The 20,510-nt window shown below is 46.4% G+C and overlaps 1 protein-coding gene across 2 annotated transcripts in view; it reads left to right on the top strand.

Annotated features, from left to right (window-relative positions):
- The window catches only part of grin2ba (glutamate receptor, ionotropic, N-methyl D-aspartate 2B, genome duplicate a), a 74,865-nt gene that overhangs the window by 10,846 nt on the left and 43,509 nt on the right, over positions 1–20,510 (top strand). For both annotated transcript variants that reach the window (XM_019871012.1, XM_019871011.1), the window contains exon 4: positions 12,580–13,191. In XM_019871012.1, coding sequence (XP_019726571.1) covers positions 12,580–13,191 — 612 coding nt within the window. The remainder of the gene's footprint in view (positions 1–12,579; positions 13,192–20,510) is intronic.

A 20,510-nucleotide genomic window follows, 5' to 3' on the forward strand; every position in this document is an offset into this window, starting at 1 on the left:
CATGCTTTTTCTCACTCAAGTCCTGTGTTAGCTGCACAAGAACTGAGGTAGCATTGAAAAGCTTCAAGTCTGTTGAAGCTCTGCTCTTTTGGAAACATCTCTGCAAACCATCCCAATGAGCCAGCTGAAAATTGGGGGTCTATAAATTAACATGCGGACATACATCGTGTCTTCGTAACGCTGTCCATTTTCTGGCAGTTGCATTTCCCTCAATGTTGTCTTTGCCATTTTTTACTTGTTCCCTCAATGTCTTACTTCCTCTCTGGCCATACACACACACACACACACCCCGACTTAAACACTTGTTTTTAATTATATCTCTGTATCAAGGGATTCTCTAATGGCAGCGGCAGACAAGAGGAAATTGAAAGAGTCCGCACATAGACATAAATTAATATGCGTACATACATCGTGTCTTCGTAACGCTGTCCATTTTCAGGCAGTTGCATTTCCCTCAATGTTGTCTTTGCCATTTTTTACTTGTTCCCTCAATGTCTTACTTCCTCTCTGGCCATACACACACACACACACACCCCGACTTAAACACTTGTTTTTAATTATATCTCTGTATCAAGGGATTCTCTAATGGCAGCGGCAGACATGAGCTTAACAGCTCTGTTAGACCAAAGCAAATTCCATCAGTTTAGGGAAAAAAAAAGTTGCAGCGCAAGCTATTTTCTGACACGTCGTAATATTTTAAAGCCAATATCGATGCTGTAGCCATTTTCTCCCTTTTTTTTTCCAGGTCACAGGTCAAAGTGATGCGTCGTAAAATGTTCATGTGAGATTGGACTCTTTCTGGGGCTAATCGCTCGGTGTATAAACTCACTGGTCACCCAAAAAAAAAAAGCTCAGTTGTGATTCATATTGTGAGATGGGAAATAAATTCTTTATTTTTATGCTCGTAGTTCTCGGTGATGTACGGACGTTTAAAATTTTACAACTGTAGTGCTTTGTTTTGTAATGTGTCCGTTGCATACAAAGTATTACCCCTCAGTTCCCACCACCGGTGGAGTTCAACGCCAGGGATGGGCAATTTAAATGGTTGAGGGGACCACAATTTTTCATTCGTACTACTGGGGGCGGGGTGGCACCTGGAACTAGCACTTCCTAACCTCATGTACGTCGAGGAAAATTGAAAATGAGGTCAAAACAAACACAAAAAGTTTAAAAAAATTTCTCAAAATTCTGATAACCCTCCAATGTGCTTATCCCACAAAAGTGTGGATTAACCTACCCCCTCCACCTCAAAAACATACTCATTTAAAACAAACAAAAAAATCTTGTTAAAATGAACCAATCGCGTTGATTTAATCAGCATCAACTGCAGACCCCCCCACCCCCAAAAATTCTCAAAATTCTGATAACCCTCCAATGTGCGTATCCCACAAAAGTGGGGAATAACCTACCCCCTCCACCTCAAAAACATACTCATTTAAAACAAACAAAAAATCTTGTTAAAATGAACCAATCACGTTGATTTAATCAGCATCAACTGCAGACCCCCCCACCCCCACACACACGTATACACACATATGCTTGCGTGCGCACTCTGAGACACTCGCGCCACGTTATCCGCCTACAGTCGCGACCACCTCGCTGTGAGCAATGAGACATTCCCCCCTGCGCCCGAAGGCTATCGTGTGCCTTCCGCTCCTCGATCGCTTTCCCCCCCGCGGACTCGCTCTCTACGGTGCTCCGCTCTGACGCCCCCGCCCTGTCTCGCTGTCTGCTTCCCTCTCTCATTCACTCTTCAATTTTCGGAAATGGAGAATGTTCACAGCAGGCTTTGGCCACGCACAGCTGCTGAAGGTTGACAGTATTGTGAAATAGCCAGGGAGCTTAGCCGTTGCATAAATGTAATAACTCCAAATACAGAGTGCGGCGCCACCGGGGTCAACACCATTATATCACATCAAAGAGCCGGGAGGAGCCAAACGCGCCGCTACCTGCCGCCACTCCTTTCATTATCACCGCTGACGTGCTGCGAGCTTACGCCGTCCACTCGAAACTGTGAGAGAGCGGCGTTACGAAACGAAGGAAAATAAATGCACGCATCGTGGTGTCTGCGTTCGATACGTTCATGTGCCTTTAAGAGGCGGGGCCTAGCGTGGCGGCATGTGATGTTGGAGAGCCCCGTGTGTGTGAGTGTCTGGGCGAGAGCCGTGGCCAACAGCAGCTTCTGCGCGAGTGTGTTCGTGTTTTACCGTTCACCTCGTGTTCACTAAACAGACGGCGGTTTTTCCTTTCCCACCTGTGAAGGCATCATGACAGTAGGAGCGCCAGTACGGGGTCGATGAACCACAATAAAGCAGGGGGAGCACGGTACAATCTGTCAGTGAATATGTGTGTGTGTGTGTGTGTGTGTGTGTTTTGGAAGGGACTAACTGAAATGCAAATTGACCACTCTGCACAATCAAACGCATGAGTGATAACACCCTGCAAATTGAAGGGACCAAAGTGATTGACTCTGACGACTCTCGTGCCGTAAATAGAGTCCTCCATGTCGTCATGGTGACAGGCATGGAGTGAGCTCTGGAGGAGTCCTATCCTGAGTTGGAGTCAGGTTGTATTTTCCAGATAGCCCCTCCACATGTCCCCGACGCAATCAATGTCATCATCAAGCTCTATTTGCGTTTTCATGACTATTCATAAGCACATTTTATTCACTTGTAAGCAATCTCAGGTTTAAAAACAACTGATGAGCGTTCCGGATGTCATCATCTCGATGGATCCTCGCTAGTTTAGTTTGGAAAAACATTCCACGATGCTCCTGATGACAAAAGCTCTGTTAACCATGTTACAAATTACAAACATCCCGCGTTCAAAGTTCAAGCTGAAAGAGTCAAAATGGCTGCTACGTCGAGCTCCGAGACGCCAAATCGCGCGGCATGGTCATGGGAGACGCCGTTAAGTGTCGTGAGGGAAAAGTGAGGAAGCCCAGACTGTCATGACATTCGTTGCAGCTTTTTTAATCAGGACTTTTAAAACCCGTGTACATTGCTGTGCTACTTCTTTCATCACCACTTTAGATTTGTTTTCCTCAGATGAAATTCCAAAGCAGTTTGTGTCCATGGCAACTGCCCCCGCATGCCCCCCCCGCACAACATTTTACAAAATGCTACAAAATGTACCTTTTTGCTCTTTTTTTTTTTTTTTAATGAGCAGCCAAAAAAGCAACAAGTTGGAACATGAAATGCTCGGTGGACTCTGTTGTTCTTGTTTGTTCACCGAGCGCGTTGCCTTTTTGTTGAAATTATTGGCAGGTTACATTGTGCATCCACGCAGCAATTGAAATTCACTCCAAGCCGTGCCGTGGCAGCCTTTTTGTACGGTGGCAGTTTAGAATGTCTCTGCTGAGGTTGGTTATTTATAACTACGCCTGATACAAGGCGCTACCGGTTTGATATTGCCCCCCGCCCCCACCGCCCAGCAGCTGAGTAACAAGCGGGCAGAGAATCGTTCTCGCGCTGCCCACTGAGCCCGTACGCTGTCCCAACGTCGCTCCCCAAGGACACGAGGACAGTGTGGGACGAGCTTAGCTCATTTACTGAGCACACATCGTCATCATTGGGGGCAATTGCTCATTCTTTCCTTTGACGTGACAGCTGCGGAACAGATGAAACTGCCCGCAGCTGTTTGGCAACATGCTGGTTCTGCGTCTGAGGGACTGAGACCAGAGTGTTTGTGTGTGTGTGTGTGTGTGTGTGCTCAAACATCCTCGTCCACGCACCTCAGTCAAGCCCGAGGTCAGAACAGAATCAAAACAGTTTGTTCTCGTCTCAGGAGGGGTGTACAGTACTCCCGACTGGAAACTGTTCCTTTTCTTTTTTTTGCATATCAAGTCTCTTGCAGACAGAAATATATTCAAACCTTCAGATTGAGAAATGTTTTGACACCTCTGCGCAAGATAAGTTTGGTCTCTCTCTCTCTCTCTCTCTCTCTCCCAGGGACATCGTTCTATTTACACCACCTCCTGAAGAGACGCTTAATCTTGTCAATGATTTGTGGTTTTTGCAGCCAAATCCGTCTCCGCCTTCGCCCTCTTCTTTCTCACCCGTGCTCGCTTTTGTATATTTTGCTCGCTTCCACCTCACTCGCCTTGCCACAGGTGCCACCTGGCCCGCGCTTGCTTGTGTCAGACCTTCACAGGAGCGTGTACGGTACACGGCGCAGGGAATGTGCATTGCGTGTTCGCAGGTAGAGGCTCAGGGCAGGAAGAGGCTCCTGTGCAGGGAGTGACCCCTCGTGACGATAAAAGCGCTGTCATCACTTTAAGGGTGTTTTATTGTCATCTCTTCACGGATTAGAAGCGCAATAATCTCGTCCATCTCATTCCCAGTTGTTATTTTTGGCGGCGGGATCCCGTCGTTTTTGGATTAGTAGGTTTTGGGAGGATGTGTGGTGAGAAACAACAAGGCTGCGCGGCGAGGTATTTACTCCATTGTGTGTCCGCGGTGGATGTTCGACTGAAGCGGTTTTCTTGAAGGATGAGAGTTGAATACGATCGCTTCAAGTCCGAGTCGGCGTCTCTTGGGTATGATTGGATGCAACGCAACTCCAGCCAGAACGTGGACTAATCCGCCACTGCGCGTCTGACAACACAAACCTTGCAAGACAAAAAAGCAAGAAGTATCTTTCTATGGGGACAGTTCCAAAAATAACACCATATTTATAATCATAATCATAATAATAATAATAATAATTTAGAATACCAGATTGTCCGATGCGGGCCAGTTCAACAGTTTTCACTCAGGTTATTAATTTGTCTGGCTCACAAGGTGACATAAAATGTCCTCAAGTCAACCAAGTGAAGTAACACTGCACACCGGTGACGTATAACGAACGGATCACACCCCCATACGAACGGGTCTGACGCACCAGTAGGAACGCGACCTCTTCCATCTTTCCCGTGGCTGAATATTGACTGATGAGTTTCATTTTCAGCTCTCAATTCTCTGGCTAATTTTACACATTTCAATTAGTCCCAGGTATTCTTGAGTCAGACCGTTATTAGAAGCTGCAGGGACTTGGGCTTCACAGTCCGAGCTTTGCACAATGCCTCCCGCCGTCCTTTTTTTTCTTCGCATGATCATCCCAATTTTGTTGGCAATGTAAGGATGCCACAGATGTGGTTGGATCTCCCGGCTTTGATGATGAAACTCCCCAAAGGGATCATGACATCTAAGATGGTCTCTCCAACGGATGTACACCCGCATTTAATCCCACCTCACGCTCAGTCTGGACAGGCATGCGGGCCTATCTGCAGTCCAGTCAGCTTAAAAAGTGGCTTGAAGACGCTAGGACTGACTTCCAATCACGTGAGTGGTCAAGACAAATCCTGTAAAATATTATCAAGGCGACGGGGAGTTGAAGAGGCGCTGCTTTATCTTTGGAGGGTCACCGCGGCACGGCGAAGCGCAGTTTGTTAAAGAAAAGAGATTTACGGCAGCGAATTAGTCCAGCCATGAAGGCAATTGAGCAGGTGACCCGCTGCTAAGCTGGCTGGTTTCAACATCTGTCTCGAGAAGTAGAAACCTTATTAGTCTCTTGCTAAATGGGCTCTTTCAAACGGTTCTTGGATTCACATTTATGGGATTCTGACACTTTGGGTGAAAACAATGGAATTAAATGTTTAGAAAAGCTTTGGACACGAGCGCGCCTCTCCGCATGTGGATATAAAAACTCCTCCCACTCCTGTTTCAGTGCCAGCTTTTTGTGATATAAAAAAAAAAAACGAGGCCTCGATGAATCATTTCAAAACATTTTATGCTATTAACGGGAAGTAGAACTTGACCAACTCAATGGAAAAAAAAAAAGAAATCTTTTCGAGAGGGGAAAGTAAAAATACACAGAGGTAACGTGGTTGCAAAACTGTGCACACCCTCTTATAACCGGGGACGTGGCTGTGTTTAGCATGAACCAGTCACATTCCAACTCATGTGCCTCCCTGCTAATAAGTGCCTCTGAATAACCCCAACTCAAACTCGGGTGTTCTAGTGGGCTTTTCAAAATGCAACACCTTATTGCGCTACATCGCTTCCATTGTTTACATTTCCAGATAATCGCTTACACGGCATTTATGAAAAATCACCAATGCCCCATTACCGGTGAGCTGCTTTTGGAACAGGCCTGCGGGCTACTCGGGTGGTCTTTGAGAGCGACCTTGTGCCCGCAGGCACCGCGTTGATGACTCCTTGTATATAGTGTACTTCTTCATAATGTTGAGGCCAGTGAGCGTATATTTATAATCACACGCAAATGCGGCTATTCGGTTCATAAAATAAGTAGGGAATCAGTGCAGAGGCGTAATTAGAGACCCAATGCAACGGGAAGCCACAGTGCCCCCATTTCTTTCCCCGTACCACAATTAGAATCATTTATGACCGCCATTAGCCTCTGTAAATATCTTCATGAAGTGATTTTTGCAATCATATGGATGAAAATGACACAGCTTCACTCGGCTTCAGTCGCAATATGTCCAATCGAGGGCGGCTTTTGCGTACACCGTGACAATCTCGGAGAGCTGGATAAAAATCACACGGAGGTCGTGAGCAAGTGTTTTTCGTTGTAGGCAGTGCGATCCCATCGCTCGGTTGCTCACGCATTGTGTATGTGAGTGATCAAGCTACCATCACATCTCACGGCCAATTCGAAGTTCTTCCACGCCAATCTGTGTATCGCGAAATTTGTTTTAGAAAGTTTAACTGTTAAAAGGTGTGAGCTGTTGCTATTATCCTTAAAATGCGCGACTGGATTTCTCCTACTTGCCTATAGATCTAGCTAGCGCTAGCAAAGGTATTATACACCTTTGCTAGCGCTAGCTAGCACCACGACACACTGGATTTAGGATGGAGTCCATGCGCTGTGGATGCTTTGGACGTCGTGCACACAGTTAGAGTGTGCAGAGATAGTGTCTGCTGTCCTCTTGTACATAAAAAAAAGGGACAAATCGCCCTCCTCCAGTTTTTATGCAAATACCTCCATGGACAAACCTGACACTTAACATGTAATGAGGAGAGGGTGATGAAAGAGTGTGAATGCCGGAGGTAGATAAGTGGCAGAAATGGGAGGAAGCCTTGTTCAGACAGACAAAAATGATCAACGAGAGCGAGAACTGGCGGAACAGAATTGAAAAGAAAGGAATAGGGAGGAACTGGAAAGGAAGAGCGTGATGGCAGCTTCAGTTTCTTTTTTTGGGGGGGAAACCGGACGCCATCATGAAAGTCGATCGGTTCCGGAGTCTCGGTGAATGTGTGCGTGAAGGCCGGCCGGTCTGATTCAGTGCGGGGGCTGCTTGAGTGGCTCTTTCCGAACAAAACGCACACGCACAAAGTCTTCCACCTCCACAGATAGGCCGCATACATATTTATTGGAGCAGTTTGTACTGAGTCGGCACATCAAGCCAGAATCTCGTAGATATGTTCGTGTTTCGTGCGGGTCGAGCGGCGACTCGGGTGTCCGGTTCATTCCTTGTCAGTATGCGGCGCGGTGACCCGGTGGCGTCTCCGGGGCAGAGAGAGGTTCACCTTCTCAAAAGCCTCCCACAGACCGAGGAGCGGTTTTAACATTCTCATTTGCCGTCGGCCTGTTAAATCAATTGCATAACAAAACGATCTCAAATCGCAGATCACAGGCAAGGTTACTTTTTTTGTGAAAGGGGGGGGGGGAAATCCCACTAAAATGTCAGTTCTAAAAATGCATGAGGGAGCTACTGCTGCATGGCACCGCTCACAACCTTTCAAACCAAATTCATCATCTGCACGCAAACGTGCATTCATGTCGTCCACAAGTGCACAAACCATTCTGCAGCTTGCCCCACTGTGGATTTATTACCGTGAAAGCAGCGCATGTTGCTATAGGAACAGAGTGCAGTTCACTTAAATATATTAAAGTCAGAATCGGCTGATTTTTTTTTTTTTTTTTTTTTCCTCGCTCCCCACCTGCACAAAGATTCAGGCTTGTTTGGCTGACTGACAAGTTGTTGTGTGTGCATGTTTGTGGCATCTGAATCGTGACCTGCGCTCTAATAGCTGTCCACTCGCAGAGAAATGCCCGCTCTCCCGGCTATTATTTTATGATTTCGAGCTGACATCAATTGGAATTTTAGAGCAGCGCCAATTACAGAGCGGTGGCCTCACATCACCTGCTTTGTCACCTTTCACTGCAAAAATAGGAGCCGCGTTGACCTCGATGTCCATGAATGACTCGGTTCATTGTTAATTTGGGCTCATTTTGTACCCCTTTTTTTTTTTTTTTTTTTCTTTGTCAGTGTGGTCTGAGTAACTACCTGAGACATTGTGTTCTTACCTAATTGGCCGATGCCTCGTTGCATTCTGTGCAGCATCAGAGGCCGGAGCCAGTCGTAAAAAAGAATGAATAGGACCCCAGTGCTTGGAAGATTCCTTGCATTTGGAAAAAAAAAAGTGTGCTCATCCTGCAGCAACGTGCGTTGGCTCTTCAAGACGGGTTCTCCTTTGGTTTTATGCTGTTTTCAAGAGTTCTACCCTTCAAGTGAACTCTTTTGAATATTTCCCCAAATAGTGGTCTCGAGCCTAATGGGGTGCATTGTCAACTTTAGACGAATAAGTGGCTCTTATCAAATTGGCACCTGGTTTCCCCCTTGGGGAAAATAGCACTTGAAGGAGGCGTTCTGTGCATTCTCCTCGAGGGATAAAGTCTTACGACACACTGAGAGGCTTGATAGCCGTGTGCGTGCAAAAAGAGGAGCAAACTTGTCTGCTCACGCAAACCCATGCGAAAGCTGAGCTACGAAGTCGGCGCACCCAGGGTTGCCTTCAAATTTGCAGCACAGTTCGAGAGCGGCCTCCCAGCAAATAGCATGGATGCTTTTCCCGCTGGTTGCGCTATTGCTCATAGCGCTCTGAAATCACTCTGCCGACTTCAATCCCTTTGGCTGCGCCATTTGACGTCACAGTGACGCTGCTTTTGATTTCAACGTTTTTCACCGTGAGGCGCGCGACGCCGTGACGCTTGCGACATGACGACGACCCTCGCCACTTGTATACAAGTCGATTGCACACTGTTAGCAATCGGTTAGAGTGAACATGCAGCTCACTGTCTGCTACCGCTACAAGTCCTGACTATGTCTTATGTTACCACGACAACCGGTGGTGATACTCGCGCATGCGACCGACGCAAGCGTCGTCATCATTTACAGACTTGGTGACTCCGGAGCTCTAATGAGGAGTAACTCTTGTGACATCGTTTTGTGGGTTGTTATTGGAGACCTCTGGAGTGTCTGACACTCCCTCCCAATCAGGAGCTGTTCAGACTGAAAATGGGTGGCGTGTGCGCTCTCAGCCAACTGGCTGATATTTGATCATATGGCCCCTTTAAGTTAGGCAGTGATGATGATGATTTTTCTCGTGATGAGCTTTCCAGACGCCTCTGTGCTCCCGATGTAGCGGGATTTGCGCCTTCAGATTAGTTCCGCCCTGATTTGTGTTCCCGTAAGAGTTCTCAAAGCGCTCCGTTAAAACAGGTTGATGAAAGCAATGTGTGTGAGTTGTTGGAGACTTTGCGAGTGAGAAGGCCGGGCCCCGCGGACTCTTGGCCTGGCCGGGACAATCGGCAGTCCACCCGTGTGTAAGCGATACGGCCGCTGTGTGCGCTGGTGTGGCTAATCGAGCAAATGGTGGGTGAGATGAGAGGGCTGGCTGATGGGGGGGAAACGGGGTCATTCAGTGCCATAACCTCCTGTGCGTCATCCATATTTTAATGCTCACCTTCTGTGTTTCTTGAGGAGACGGGCATTGATTTGACAGTGGCATTTTTTTGGTGGTTTTTTTATGGGCTTGTTTTTCCGCGTGATCACTGGATTTACACAGTTCATTGTGGATGTGTTTAAATTGCAGGGTACACAATTGCAAATTTAGAGTGTTCCGTTCACCTGCCATGCATGTTTTTGGAATGTGGGAGGAAACCGGAGTACTCATGAAAATGATTTTTCTTTTAAGTCCCAAAATTGTTTGAATACAAATCTGTTTTCCATGAAAAAAAAAAAAGGGGAAAATGGGAACAAATCCCAGAAAAAAAAACAGAAAAAAAAATCCAAGATCTAAAATTGAAAATGGTTAAAAGGAATAAAAAGATGCAAAATCTGCGAATATGCGAGTCTGTTGAGGCCGACCTGCGAATATGCAGGGTTCAACTGTAGTTTGAAGTTGTAATACCACCATTCACCACTAGTTGCCCGAGTTGAGTTTCCACTTGTCGTGCGCGTCTGCTGTGAGTGTTGGTGTATGTCATCTATCTCATGTGTCCATCAACTGTGCCTGAATGTGAATGCATGTCGGGCTCTTTTAATTGTTGCCATGGAAACAGAGTGTGCTGCCAGAGAAGTCCAGTAGCTCTCGCGCCCTCTCACTGTGCGAGTCTCTCTTTCCGATGCCTCCTTCGTGTGTCTGTCTTAAATGACTTTCTCTCTTTTGTTCCTCTCCTCTTTGCTTTCATCTTTCTTGTGTCTCACCAAGGTCCTCCTTTTGGTTTACGCTCCACGTCTTTCCTCCCACTGCGTCGTCCTCCCTTTCTGTCTCTTTCTGTCCTCATGCCTCTTCTCATCCCTCCGTAATTCCTTCCCTCCCACCTCTCCGTCTTTCCCGGGGAGGTGTGTGCAGTTGACTATTAACACAGGGACCTGTAATTAGAGCTGACGAACCCCCGGCAATTAGTTTTCCCTCAAGAAGTTGTTCTGTCATCGCCGCATACGGCCCCTTTGTCTTCCTCACATTCTCTGTCCTGTTTTTCTCATCCTGTCTGTCACTTCTTGTGTTATTAGCTGTCAGCCTTTTTTGCCTGATTATTGTTTTTTTTTTTTTTTTTCGCTTCTTTGTTCCTACAATCTGCCTCCCGAATGCGGTAGACGCACACAATGCAGCACATTTCGAAGTGGTTACGCCACTACTGTCCTGGGTCTCTCAGCCCACAAAGCTACAGTGAACACGTTCCCTCCTACTGCACACCTCCTCCGATGACAGATGTGCTGTTAGGACACATGCCGAAAAAGTGACGAGACTCGCACCTCCATGAGTTGAATTCATTCATTCATTCCTAAATCCTCATTCGTCATTTGAACAAAATTTTTAGCCAGTCACTTTCTTTGGCGCTTGTCCTTACTTTGTGGGTGAACTGGATGGAGCCTGTGCCAGATGGATTTTGGATGAGAGGCGGGCTACGCCCCGGACTGGTCATCAACCAATCACAGCGCATATGTTGACAAACAAACATTCATACTCATATACACACCTATGGACAATTCCATCGTCAATTTTTGAAATCATGTTGCATTGCGCAATAACAATTCTAACTCTCATTCTAAGAATTGAGATATCAATTCATTTGAAGTCTTTGAAGCTGCGCTCTTACCATGGTCATCCATCCAGCCATGCTTCTGTTGTCTTGATGAGCTGGGGTCAATCGCAGCTGTCTTGGACCGGTTGTCAGTCAATCGCAGGGTGCAGACAGATGAGAAATTTGGAAGGTGGCCTCCCGAGTGCATTAATCTTTATGGAAATGGTGTCCAGACAAAATCAAAGTGGAGAGAGATGCCCTACTGGAATTGAATGTGAAGTACAGTGCTAAAAAAAAGAACCCCCCCCCAAAAAAAAAATGTTATTTTCACATGCAGTGGTGGAGCTACGTGGTGGCCAAGGGTGGCCTCTGTATACCCGAGCAGCATGAGTTGCGAAATAAGAGCCGTCGGAGCTCCGCTTAATAATTTTTCACCTGTGAAATCATCGAGCGGGCTGCTAAATAGAGCATCGATTCCACAAAAGAGCATTTAAAGGAACAAAAAAAGTCTTGTAAATCTGACACAACATAGAGAGGCGCATTGTTAGCAAGCAATGAGGGCAGCAAATAACTGTTTGAGAAACTAGGCCAAAAGGGTGATGGCAGTTTAAAGGTGGAGGGTGGGGGGGGGTCAGCTGTCAATCATCTCACATCAATTTTAGCATCAGTCACTTTATCGAGAGCTCACTTTGTTACTGATCTTGTTTCCAACAGTTTTTCATTCATTTGGGATCCTGGAAAAAAAACAAAAAACATTTCTTCTGCTTGTTCTATTCTGTGACAAAACGCCTATTTCCTCCTTTCCCTTCCCATGTCGAGAAAGCTGCTATTTTATTCACTGGGAGAATTTATGTCCTCATAAGACATCCCATAATGTCCCTTCAGAGAATTCCATAAATTATTGATTCTCAAACTGGATCTATGTAAACTATATGGCATCATATCATGTACGAGTGTGTTTTATGCACTATTCATGTCCACCAAGTGCTTCTCCTCTCCCTCTTGGGTTTTTTTTTTTTTTTTCCTTTTTGCATGATTTTCTTCTTTTCCTTGACTCTGCCCCATCGTGCTTTCGTACAGACATTGACATGCACTAATTCACATAAGCCACGTAGCCTCTCGGCAATCCACTTTGCTCAATCAATGTTGCACGCTTCTGTGTTCACTTCCATCTCATTTTCCAACCGCTTTATTTGCTCTCGTGGTTCACTGTATTCCACGTTTGTTCAATGCTTTTTACCTCCCTCCCCTCTCTTCTATCTCCAGGTATTTCTTTCCCGCTTCTCCACCATGCCTGTCGGCGGCTGCCCCTCCCCCCTTCGCATCTGCACCTACGCCCCCTCGGTCGTCCAGGACCAAGGGAGGCGAGTGCGCCACCTCCATCCGCCCCTGCCCCCGTCGCCGCACTGCCACACCGTCTCACTTGGCGTCCTCCTCTTACTGCTCTGCCTTCTTCACCTGCCGCCCGCCTGCCAGTCGCGGAGAGAGAAGGGAGGCGGAGGAGGCGGCGGCCACTACATCCCCATCCCCCCTCCCCCTCCGCACCACATGGCCCTTCCCAACATCCTGCGCGGCCTCAGCATCGCCGTCGTCCTGGTGGGCAACTCCAGTGAGATGGCGCTGGCCGGGGCTCGCGAGAAGGAGGACTTCCTGCACATGGCGCCCAACGTGGAGATCCTGACCATGAACGAGACGGACCCCAAAAGCATCATTAAAAGCATCTGCGACTTAATGACGGAGCACTGGCTGCAGGGCGTGGTGTTTGGAGATGACACCGACCAGGAGGCCATCGCGCAGATCCTGGACTTCATTTCGGCCCAGACCCACATCCCCATCCTCGGAGTCCGCGGAGGTTCGTCCATGATCATGGCTGCTAAGGTAGGACGCGATCATCTCGACTCAAATAGCACACTTGATGAGAAAAGTAGGATGAGCTTTTCTGAGCAAACAGGTTTCGATAAAACACCTTAACGGCAAGATGAATGAACTGTATCAGTGGGAAAAGTCGTCCTTTCATCGCCAAGAACATTTGCGAGTCAAAGGTCACGGGTCGTGGCTCGCCGCCATCTTTGTTTTTGTTCATTTCTGTGTTTGTTGTGGTTGAGGCCGGACCTCTCAGGTTTTTGATGCATTACAACCTGAGATGTGAAAACGGTTCGCCCCGATCCGTCTTTCGCCAACACCTTGCGTGGAGTCAGCCAGTCAGTTAGTCAGTCAATCTCGATAGGCAGAAAGACGCACGGGCTAAGCCCGCTGTTTGACTCGAAAGTCAAACAGCCGTGAGGGATTGATGCCAATGATGGGATCAGCACCAGAACAGTGAATTGAGCTTTGCCAGGTTATTAGGCCCCCTCCTAATGGGATAAAAGGACGCTTTATCTGAGTCCACCTGGATCCGGACCTTGAGCCCATTCGTCAAAATCTTCATCCGTTTCATACTTGCGCCAATCCATCAGTTTGAAATCATAACCGGTGGAATATGCCGAGTGGCGTTGCTCTTTATGCCGACAGTCTGCCGGTCGGTCTGTGATTTTGTTGCCTTGGGGAGCCTTGTTGCGTTTCCACCCGCCGTGCCACTTTCTTGCCGTTTCGGTGCCATCGGGGCCCGGGTCGTCAGATGCACCCCGCGTACGTGAGCTTCGGTGAACAAGTCCGGGTCAGCGGCTGCCGCCGAAGCTCCTGTTTCTGCCCGTTTTCATTCGAGAATTATAGAGAGGGATGGAATATAACAGCCCTCGTCCATTTACAGCCCTCGTGGTTCACGAAGCGGTTCTCGGACCATCTTGCAATTTGAGGTCTGACTTCCTCAGCACTCTTTTGAATGTTGATAAATAATGACTGTTGATTACTTCCTAGAAGCAACGTCTAAAGTCCTGAATCTGATCAATGTTGTTTTTTTTTTTTTTTTTTTTTTTTTAGGCTGATGAATCACAGAACTTCTTTTTTGGTCCTTTAAGACTTCAAAAAATTACATGCAGAGCGTTTGACTATTTATCAATACTTTATCCTTCAATATTTGATTACGTTTGCTATCAGCCCAAAAAAATCGTCCGCTTCTAATTATGTTTGTCTCTTGTATTTGTCTTGTGTTGTAACGCGTTCACGTTTTTTCAGTCTTTAATCCAATCTGCATTTTGTCCCGCGAGTGGCATGCGTGCATGGGCGTTGACAATCAGCACATCTAAAGCTTCTGACTAATGCTCACATTAGCAAAACATGCTCAGCCATTTTCCGTCGCTTGTCTGGAAGGTATCGATGGCTTCGTAATGGTGCAAGTCGCTTGTCGTCGTCGCTGATCATGACGTGGACAGACAGCTCGTCTCCGAGAGGCTGCTGCCGGAGGCTGCTGAGAGCATCCGCTCCTCCTTATGCTTTAAAGGCGGGATCATCGGCAATTAAGAAAAAAAAAAAAAAAGATAACACATTCAACCGCGATGACCTGGAGGAAACTGTAATGTGACACGAATCACAAATTGCATGCGTGTAAATCGGTGCCAGCAGACAAGATCAGCGCCGGCACGCAGCCACGCGTCCATATAGGCGTTCACAGAATAGAAAAACGCGTTTGGCGGTTGCCCGCATGCCTTCTGTCGCAGGACATCGGAAGATTGAGGAGGAACAGATGTTTAAAAAAAAAAACAAACATTTTCTATCATAGGAATTTCTCTTTTTCTATTTTCTCTGTATTAGTTTTTGTGCTTTTGGAGGGACTTTCACCACATTGCCTTGTTTTTATCCCTGCGGGGCCGAACTTGAAACGTTTCCTCGTGCTTATTTCCCCCAATTGATGCCCTACAATAGGAACCATTGTTGTGCTAATCGTTGCGGTACCGAACTCATTTATTATAATGCGTCTCCCGCTCGGCACCGCCTCGTACTTGCGGAAACGGACACAATTAGTCCCGTTTGGAGGTGATAAGAGTTCCTTTGGCCCTTTTTTTTTTTTAGCTTTTCATGTTCCTCTCTCCGCTAAGCGCTAGTTCTGTCCATTTGTGAGCTCTGTCTTGATCCTGGCTGCAACGTGTCCCCGATTTGGGATTTTCTTGAGTCCAGTTTTCTCCAAAGTTGCACTTTTGTTGCTTTTTGTCCAGGTATGACGCCGACGTACACTAACCGGCCGTGTGTGTGTGTCAGTCTACTATCCTGATGATTTTCTAATCCGTATTTTAAGATGAAGGCATGACTTATTATTGTGGTTAGAATTATTTTTTTGATCCTCTGGCTGCAAGGCTCGTATTGCCCTGGTTTAGAAAATGTTGACAGCCCACTCTGTTTTCCTCTTTTCCTGGAAACAGAGTTTCCAAAATGAATTTCGCGTCCTAAATAGATGTGGCCTATTTTCTAACCCCGTTGGTCTCAATTTACTCTGGTCATTTAGAACGTGTCCATTTTGAACACCCCCCACCTCCCTCTCCCAAGAACTTTTTTTTTTTTTGAACCACCTCTTCTCTCACTCAGAGCGGGTCTTTTATTTCTCTTATCGCTTGAAATCAGAACGAGACAGCGCTCCCGTGCACTTGAACGATGGCGGCTTTTGGAACGGACGTGCTCTTTTGGAGATGAGAAAAAGACAACAGACCAAATTGGAAAACGCGGGATAAAATTATACTGTCACTATATTCGGTCACACACCCGAACATTTCCGACCCTGATACTCTCACGAGCCGACATAAAAATGCTATTTATAATCTGCATCGTAGTTTCATATACCAAAGCTTAGTCTAAAGTAATAATTCATTCATAGGCACGTCACATTTTTATTTCTTGTCCGTTGTAAACGAAATCACTCCAAATGGCCAAGCGGACAGCCTTAATGTGGAATATTTACACAATGCAAAATTGTCATTCGTTGAACTCGTCATTGAAGGGTAACAATAAGAAATTCTTCAAGCAGCTGTGCAAAGTTATGTAACTCTTGTGGTTGATTTCGTGTACTGTGGTCGAGTCTGAATGGGAGCGTAGCCTTTCAATTCTGGATTGGCCAGAGGAATAAATTGAATGCATGTAAAGGAAAGTTGATTTTTTTTTTTTTTTTTTTTTGCATACAAATACATCGAGCTGCTGTTGGCTTGGTCAATGCGAAGCTCCATCTCCTGTACCAGAAGCCGTAGCCCGCAATTGCACACGAACCAGAAATGAGAGCCATCTTGGCTTTTTCCCTCTTCTTCAGATTTTCGCCCCCCCCCCACCCCCCTTCCCACGGCCATTTTCTGGTGTTCTCTGGCTTCCTGGTAAGTTCTGGTTCATGTCGGGGCAGCTGACAGCAGGCAGACAGTAGCGATTTGCAGCACACGTGCAAGTGTTAATTCACTCTTCACCACCCACCCTACCCACACACTCTCTCTCTCAGCCAACCGCTGTGTATTGCTCCGCCATGTTCACATGCCAGTAGAAGACAATAGAGTGGAATACATTTTGACAGGAGTGTGTTCTTCACACAAAGAAGGGCTGAGTAAATGTTACCCATCATCCATTCCCCCACCCTCACCCCCCTCAGTCACAGTCTCACTCTCACTCTCACTCTCACAAGGGCCTGGCACACTTTTTTCCATTCCACCCGCTGCTCCCCCTCAACATAGCACTCCATCCCATCCCGCCACTCGTGTCTCTGCGCTCCCTGTGGACATGCACTTACACCGCACTTTGCACACACACACACACACACACACACACACACACACACACACACACACACACACACACACACACACACACACACACACACCCCTCTTTTTCCCCACATGAAAAGGTTTCCTTTTATTCCCCCGTTCACCTCTTGTCCCCTGAATATATCAGTTGCACCCACCTGCACCTCTTGCAGAGCTCCTCTCCACCCATCAAACTAACAGCAGCAATATTTACAAGCAGAAGATCTCAATTCCCCCCTTGAAGACCAATCACCAACCTTTGCCAGGCCCCTCATTTCCCTTGCTGATGTCCAGAGGAGGTGACAGGCCACAGTCTCCTGTAGTCGCTACCCAAGATATATTTAGACACATTTTTTTGAAAATGATGATGAAGAACCAATGTGGACTTGCTCCAATTGAATAAAATGATCTTTTTTTTTTTTTTAGCAATCAACCACGCGTGGATTGAAACCACTAAAACAACTATTCTGCATGACCACCAGTTGGCTTGGATTTAAATTTTTTTATCCTGTATGATATCTTTCCAGTTTAAAAATAATCACTGTGAACATTAAGACAAACACAAATCACACAGCACAGCACACCGCCTCAAATTTGACAACTTTTGAAATGCACGCTCACACGTCACACAATGCTTTGAATGTGAGCCTCCGAGACTCTGTGAGCTCTTGTCAAGTTCTTTTTCTCTCCACGGATGATAATTCTTCTTTTGAAATCATCTTATGTCACAAAGGGCCACAAAATGGCACAGAAAAAAACAAACAAACCAACAAGCTGAGCACATACTGAGGTCTCACCTGACCGTAGTTCGATATCGAATTGGTGCCACTTTCAAGGCATTTTTTTGCTGTAAAATTGTCATAACAAATCGGAATCTTATTCCCCATGTTTTGACGCCAGTGGTTGCACTGCCTGTGTTTATGGTGATAGACTGGATGTAACAATATTTATCTCCCTGTTATCGGCATTTTAATCTACTCCTCCGTTTTATAGGACTCGGATAAAGGACGGCAACAGCAATGCGGGAGAGCTTCTGTGATTGATAAAAAACATTTGGATTCTTTTATGATTCTTCCTTTGTGACGTTTTTGTGTTATTTTGCGGCAAAATTGCAACACGTAGTAAAAGCCAGAATAATCCTGAGGACTGATGATGAAAAACACTCTCTCCTCTCACCGTTTTCAATTCTTTTTGACAAACTTCGCTGATTATGGCCGAGCGCAAAAGTATAAATCACTCAATGCGCACTAAATGGTGCTCGGTGCTTCTTCTTTTTTTTTTTCTCTTCATCCCATTCCATCCCTCACAAGCCGACTAATGAGATTCGAGTGCAAGAGCCGTATTAATGATAATGTCTTGGCAAAGATAATCACACTGTTTGATTGACACTTACAGTGAAACGTTAATTAACCATTTTCTTTAAAAAAAAAAAAAAAAAGAATTGATGCAGCTCTTGTGCAGTCCGAGCAGAAAAACAAATTTGAATAGGATGAAAAATGGAAACTGGTACAGAAAGGTGAATCGTGGAAAAAAACGGAGAGAGGAATTGCAACGGAAGAAACAGGCAGAGGCGTACGCGAAAGCAGACGGCAAGCCGCCTCGGCGGCTGCTCGGCTGTCTTTTGTCAAAACCGTTGTCGTCTGATGGAAACAACAGCGCGCACGCGTCACATCTGTAGCTTCACCTGCTGGATCTCCTGACACATCGGATTGCATTTCTCGATCCTCCGGACCACGCTGTGGTCTCTGCGCAGGTGTTGGAGGCTGTTTTCTGGTGAGGCGTGCTTGTTAGCGCCGATACTTTTCAACCCGAGACACAGATGGCAGGTGTGAAAACAGGCCGGTGGTCCAACAGCAACACTCTTCGCTCTGTCATTCTTCTAAGCTCAATAGCAGGATGAGGACGTATGAGAAGAAGGGACGTGGCAATATTTCGCACCGGGGAGAGCCGCATCCGGTTCCTGGGCAGCCCGTTTACATTTTTTTGGAACCTGCCGAGTGGGAGCACACCTTTTGCCCGAATATCAAGTGAAATAAGTCCAGCTGAAGTGAAAATGAAGAGCACAACGGAAAATGGCTCGATGGATTTGACCGCTGTCAAGCGATATCGGTTTGATCAACTGAATGTATAAGGTGTACATTTTTAATCAGTAAAATTGGTGTCGTCAATCAAAATCGTAACCATACCTCGGTAAAAACGCTTGCGTTGATGACTTGGACATCAAATCGACATTTGCTGCCATTCCCTCACGTTACCTGCGACTGTAACGGATGGAAGCACGCGGCAGAAAAAGGTAGCGGGCCCATTGCTAATTGCACTTACAATATTAGGTTGTTCCCATCCCGAGGATATTTTGATATCGGTTTTATCAATTGAATGTATAAGGTGTACATTTTTAATCGGTAAAATTGGTGTCGTCAATCAAAATCGGAACCATACCTTGGTAAAAAACGCTTGCGTTGATGACTTTGGCATGAAATCGACATTTGCTGCCATTCCCTCACGTTACCTCCGACTGTAACGGATGGAAGCGCGCGGCAGAAAAAGGTAGCGGGCCCAACTGCTAATTGCATTTACAATATTAGGTTGTTCCCATCCCGAGGATATTTCATGTTTCCCTTTTGTAAATCCAGATTGTGTTTATCAATCCATCACCACAAAGGTATTCCAAGGGAAAAAAAAAAACAAAAAAAAAAACAAGTACTGTAACACAGAAAAGATCTTTTGGCTCAACCCCATTCTGTCTCTTTGCATCTGTTTTTTTTGTTTTGGCTTTTATCTTTGGCTGCAGCTTCTCTTCCCCCCCCCCCTTTTTTTTTCTCACATCACGCGGGTTGAGGCGAGGTGAGCTCCTGTGATGAATGTAAATGTTGGCCCTCCCCCTCACTCGCTCTCCTAAATTACCGCAAACGTCGTCGTTGCCGCCTCGGTCCTCTTCGCCAGAACTCCGCAGCCCGCCCGATGGCCCTCCAGCTTTCCGTACGTTCACATTTACAGAGCGAGAGCGCGCACGCCGTATGAGTCCGACCCGATGAAAAGTCTCTCAAGTACTGCGAGACCACAAGCCCACCTCTAGCAGGTCTGATTCTAAGGAATGTTTAAACAAAGGCTGTCAAGTCTCGGTTGATGTTGTAAAGCGGTTCACCTTCAACCGCTTGAAACCCCGCAGGACTTTACCTCTAAATTATTATCATTGCTCTGGTGGGATTTTAGGAACGGCAAAACGGCATTTGTACGCAGCCTCGCGATCCGACATGGATGCTCATTTAAAATCTGACAGGCTTAACGGGCTTTTAATGGCATGAGACTTTGTCGCGTGCTAAGAAGATGATGTTACTTTATTAGCGCAGTGCAGTACCTTGCTATCGGCTATCGTTTTGTCCATCGATGTGTTTTTCGATTTGTGTGACATTGGAAGCAACGGCAATGTGACAAGTTCTCATAAATTTGCCACCATTGCAAGCAGTTCACTTGGATTGCATTCAACTGTCGAGGTTTCTCGATTTTGTTGCCACGGTCAGACAGTATGATCTGCCCCCTTTTGTGAGC

This window comes from Hippocampus comes, unplaced genomic scaffold, assembly GCF_001891065.2.
Source record: "Hippocampus comes isolate QL1 unplaced genomic scaffold, H_comes_QL1_v1.1 scaffold343, whole genome shotgun sequence".
Classification (NCBI taxonomy): domain Eukaryota; kingdom Metazoa; phylum Chordata; class Actinopteri; order Syngnathiformes; family Syngnathidae; genus Hippocampus; species Hippocampus comes.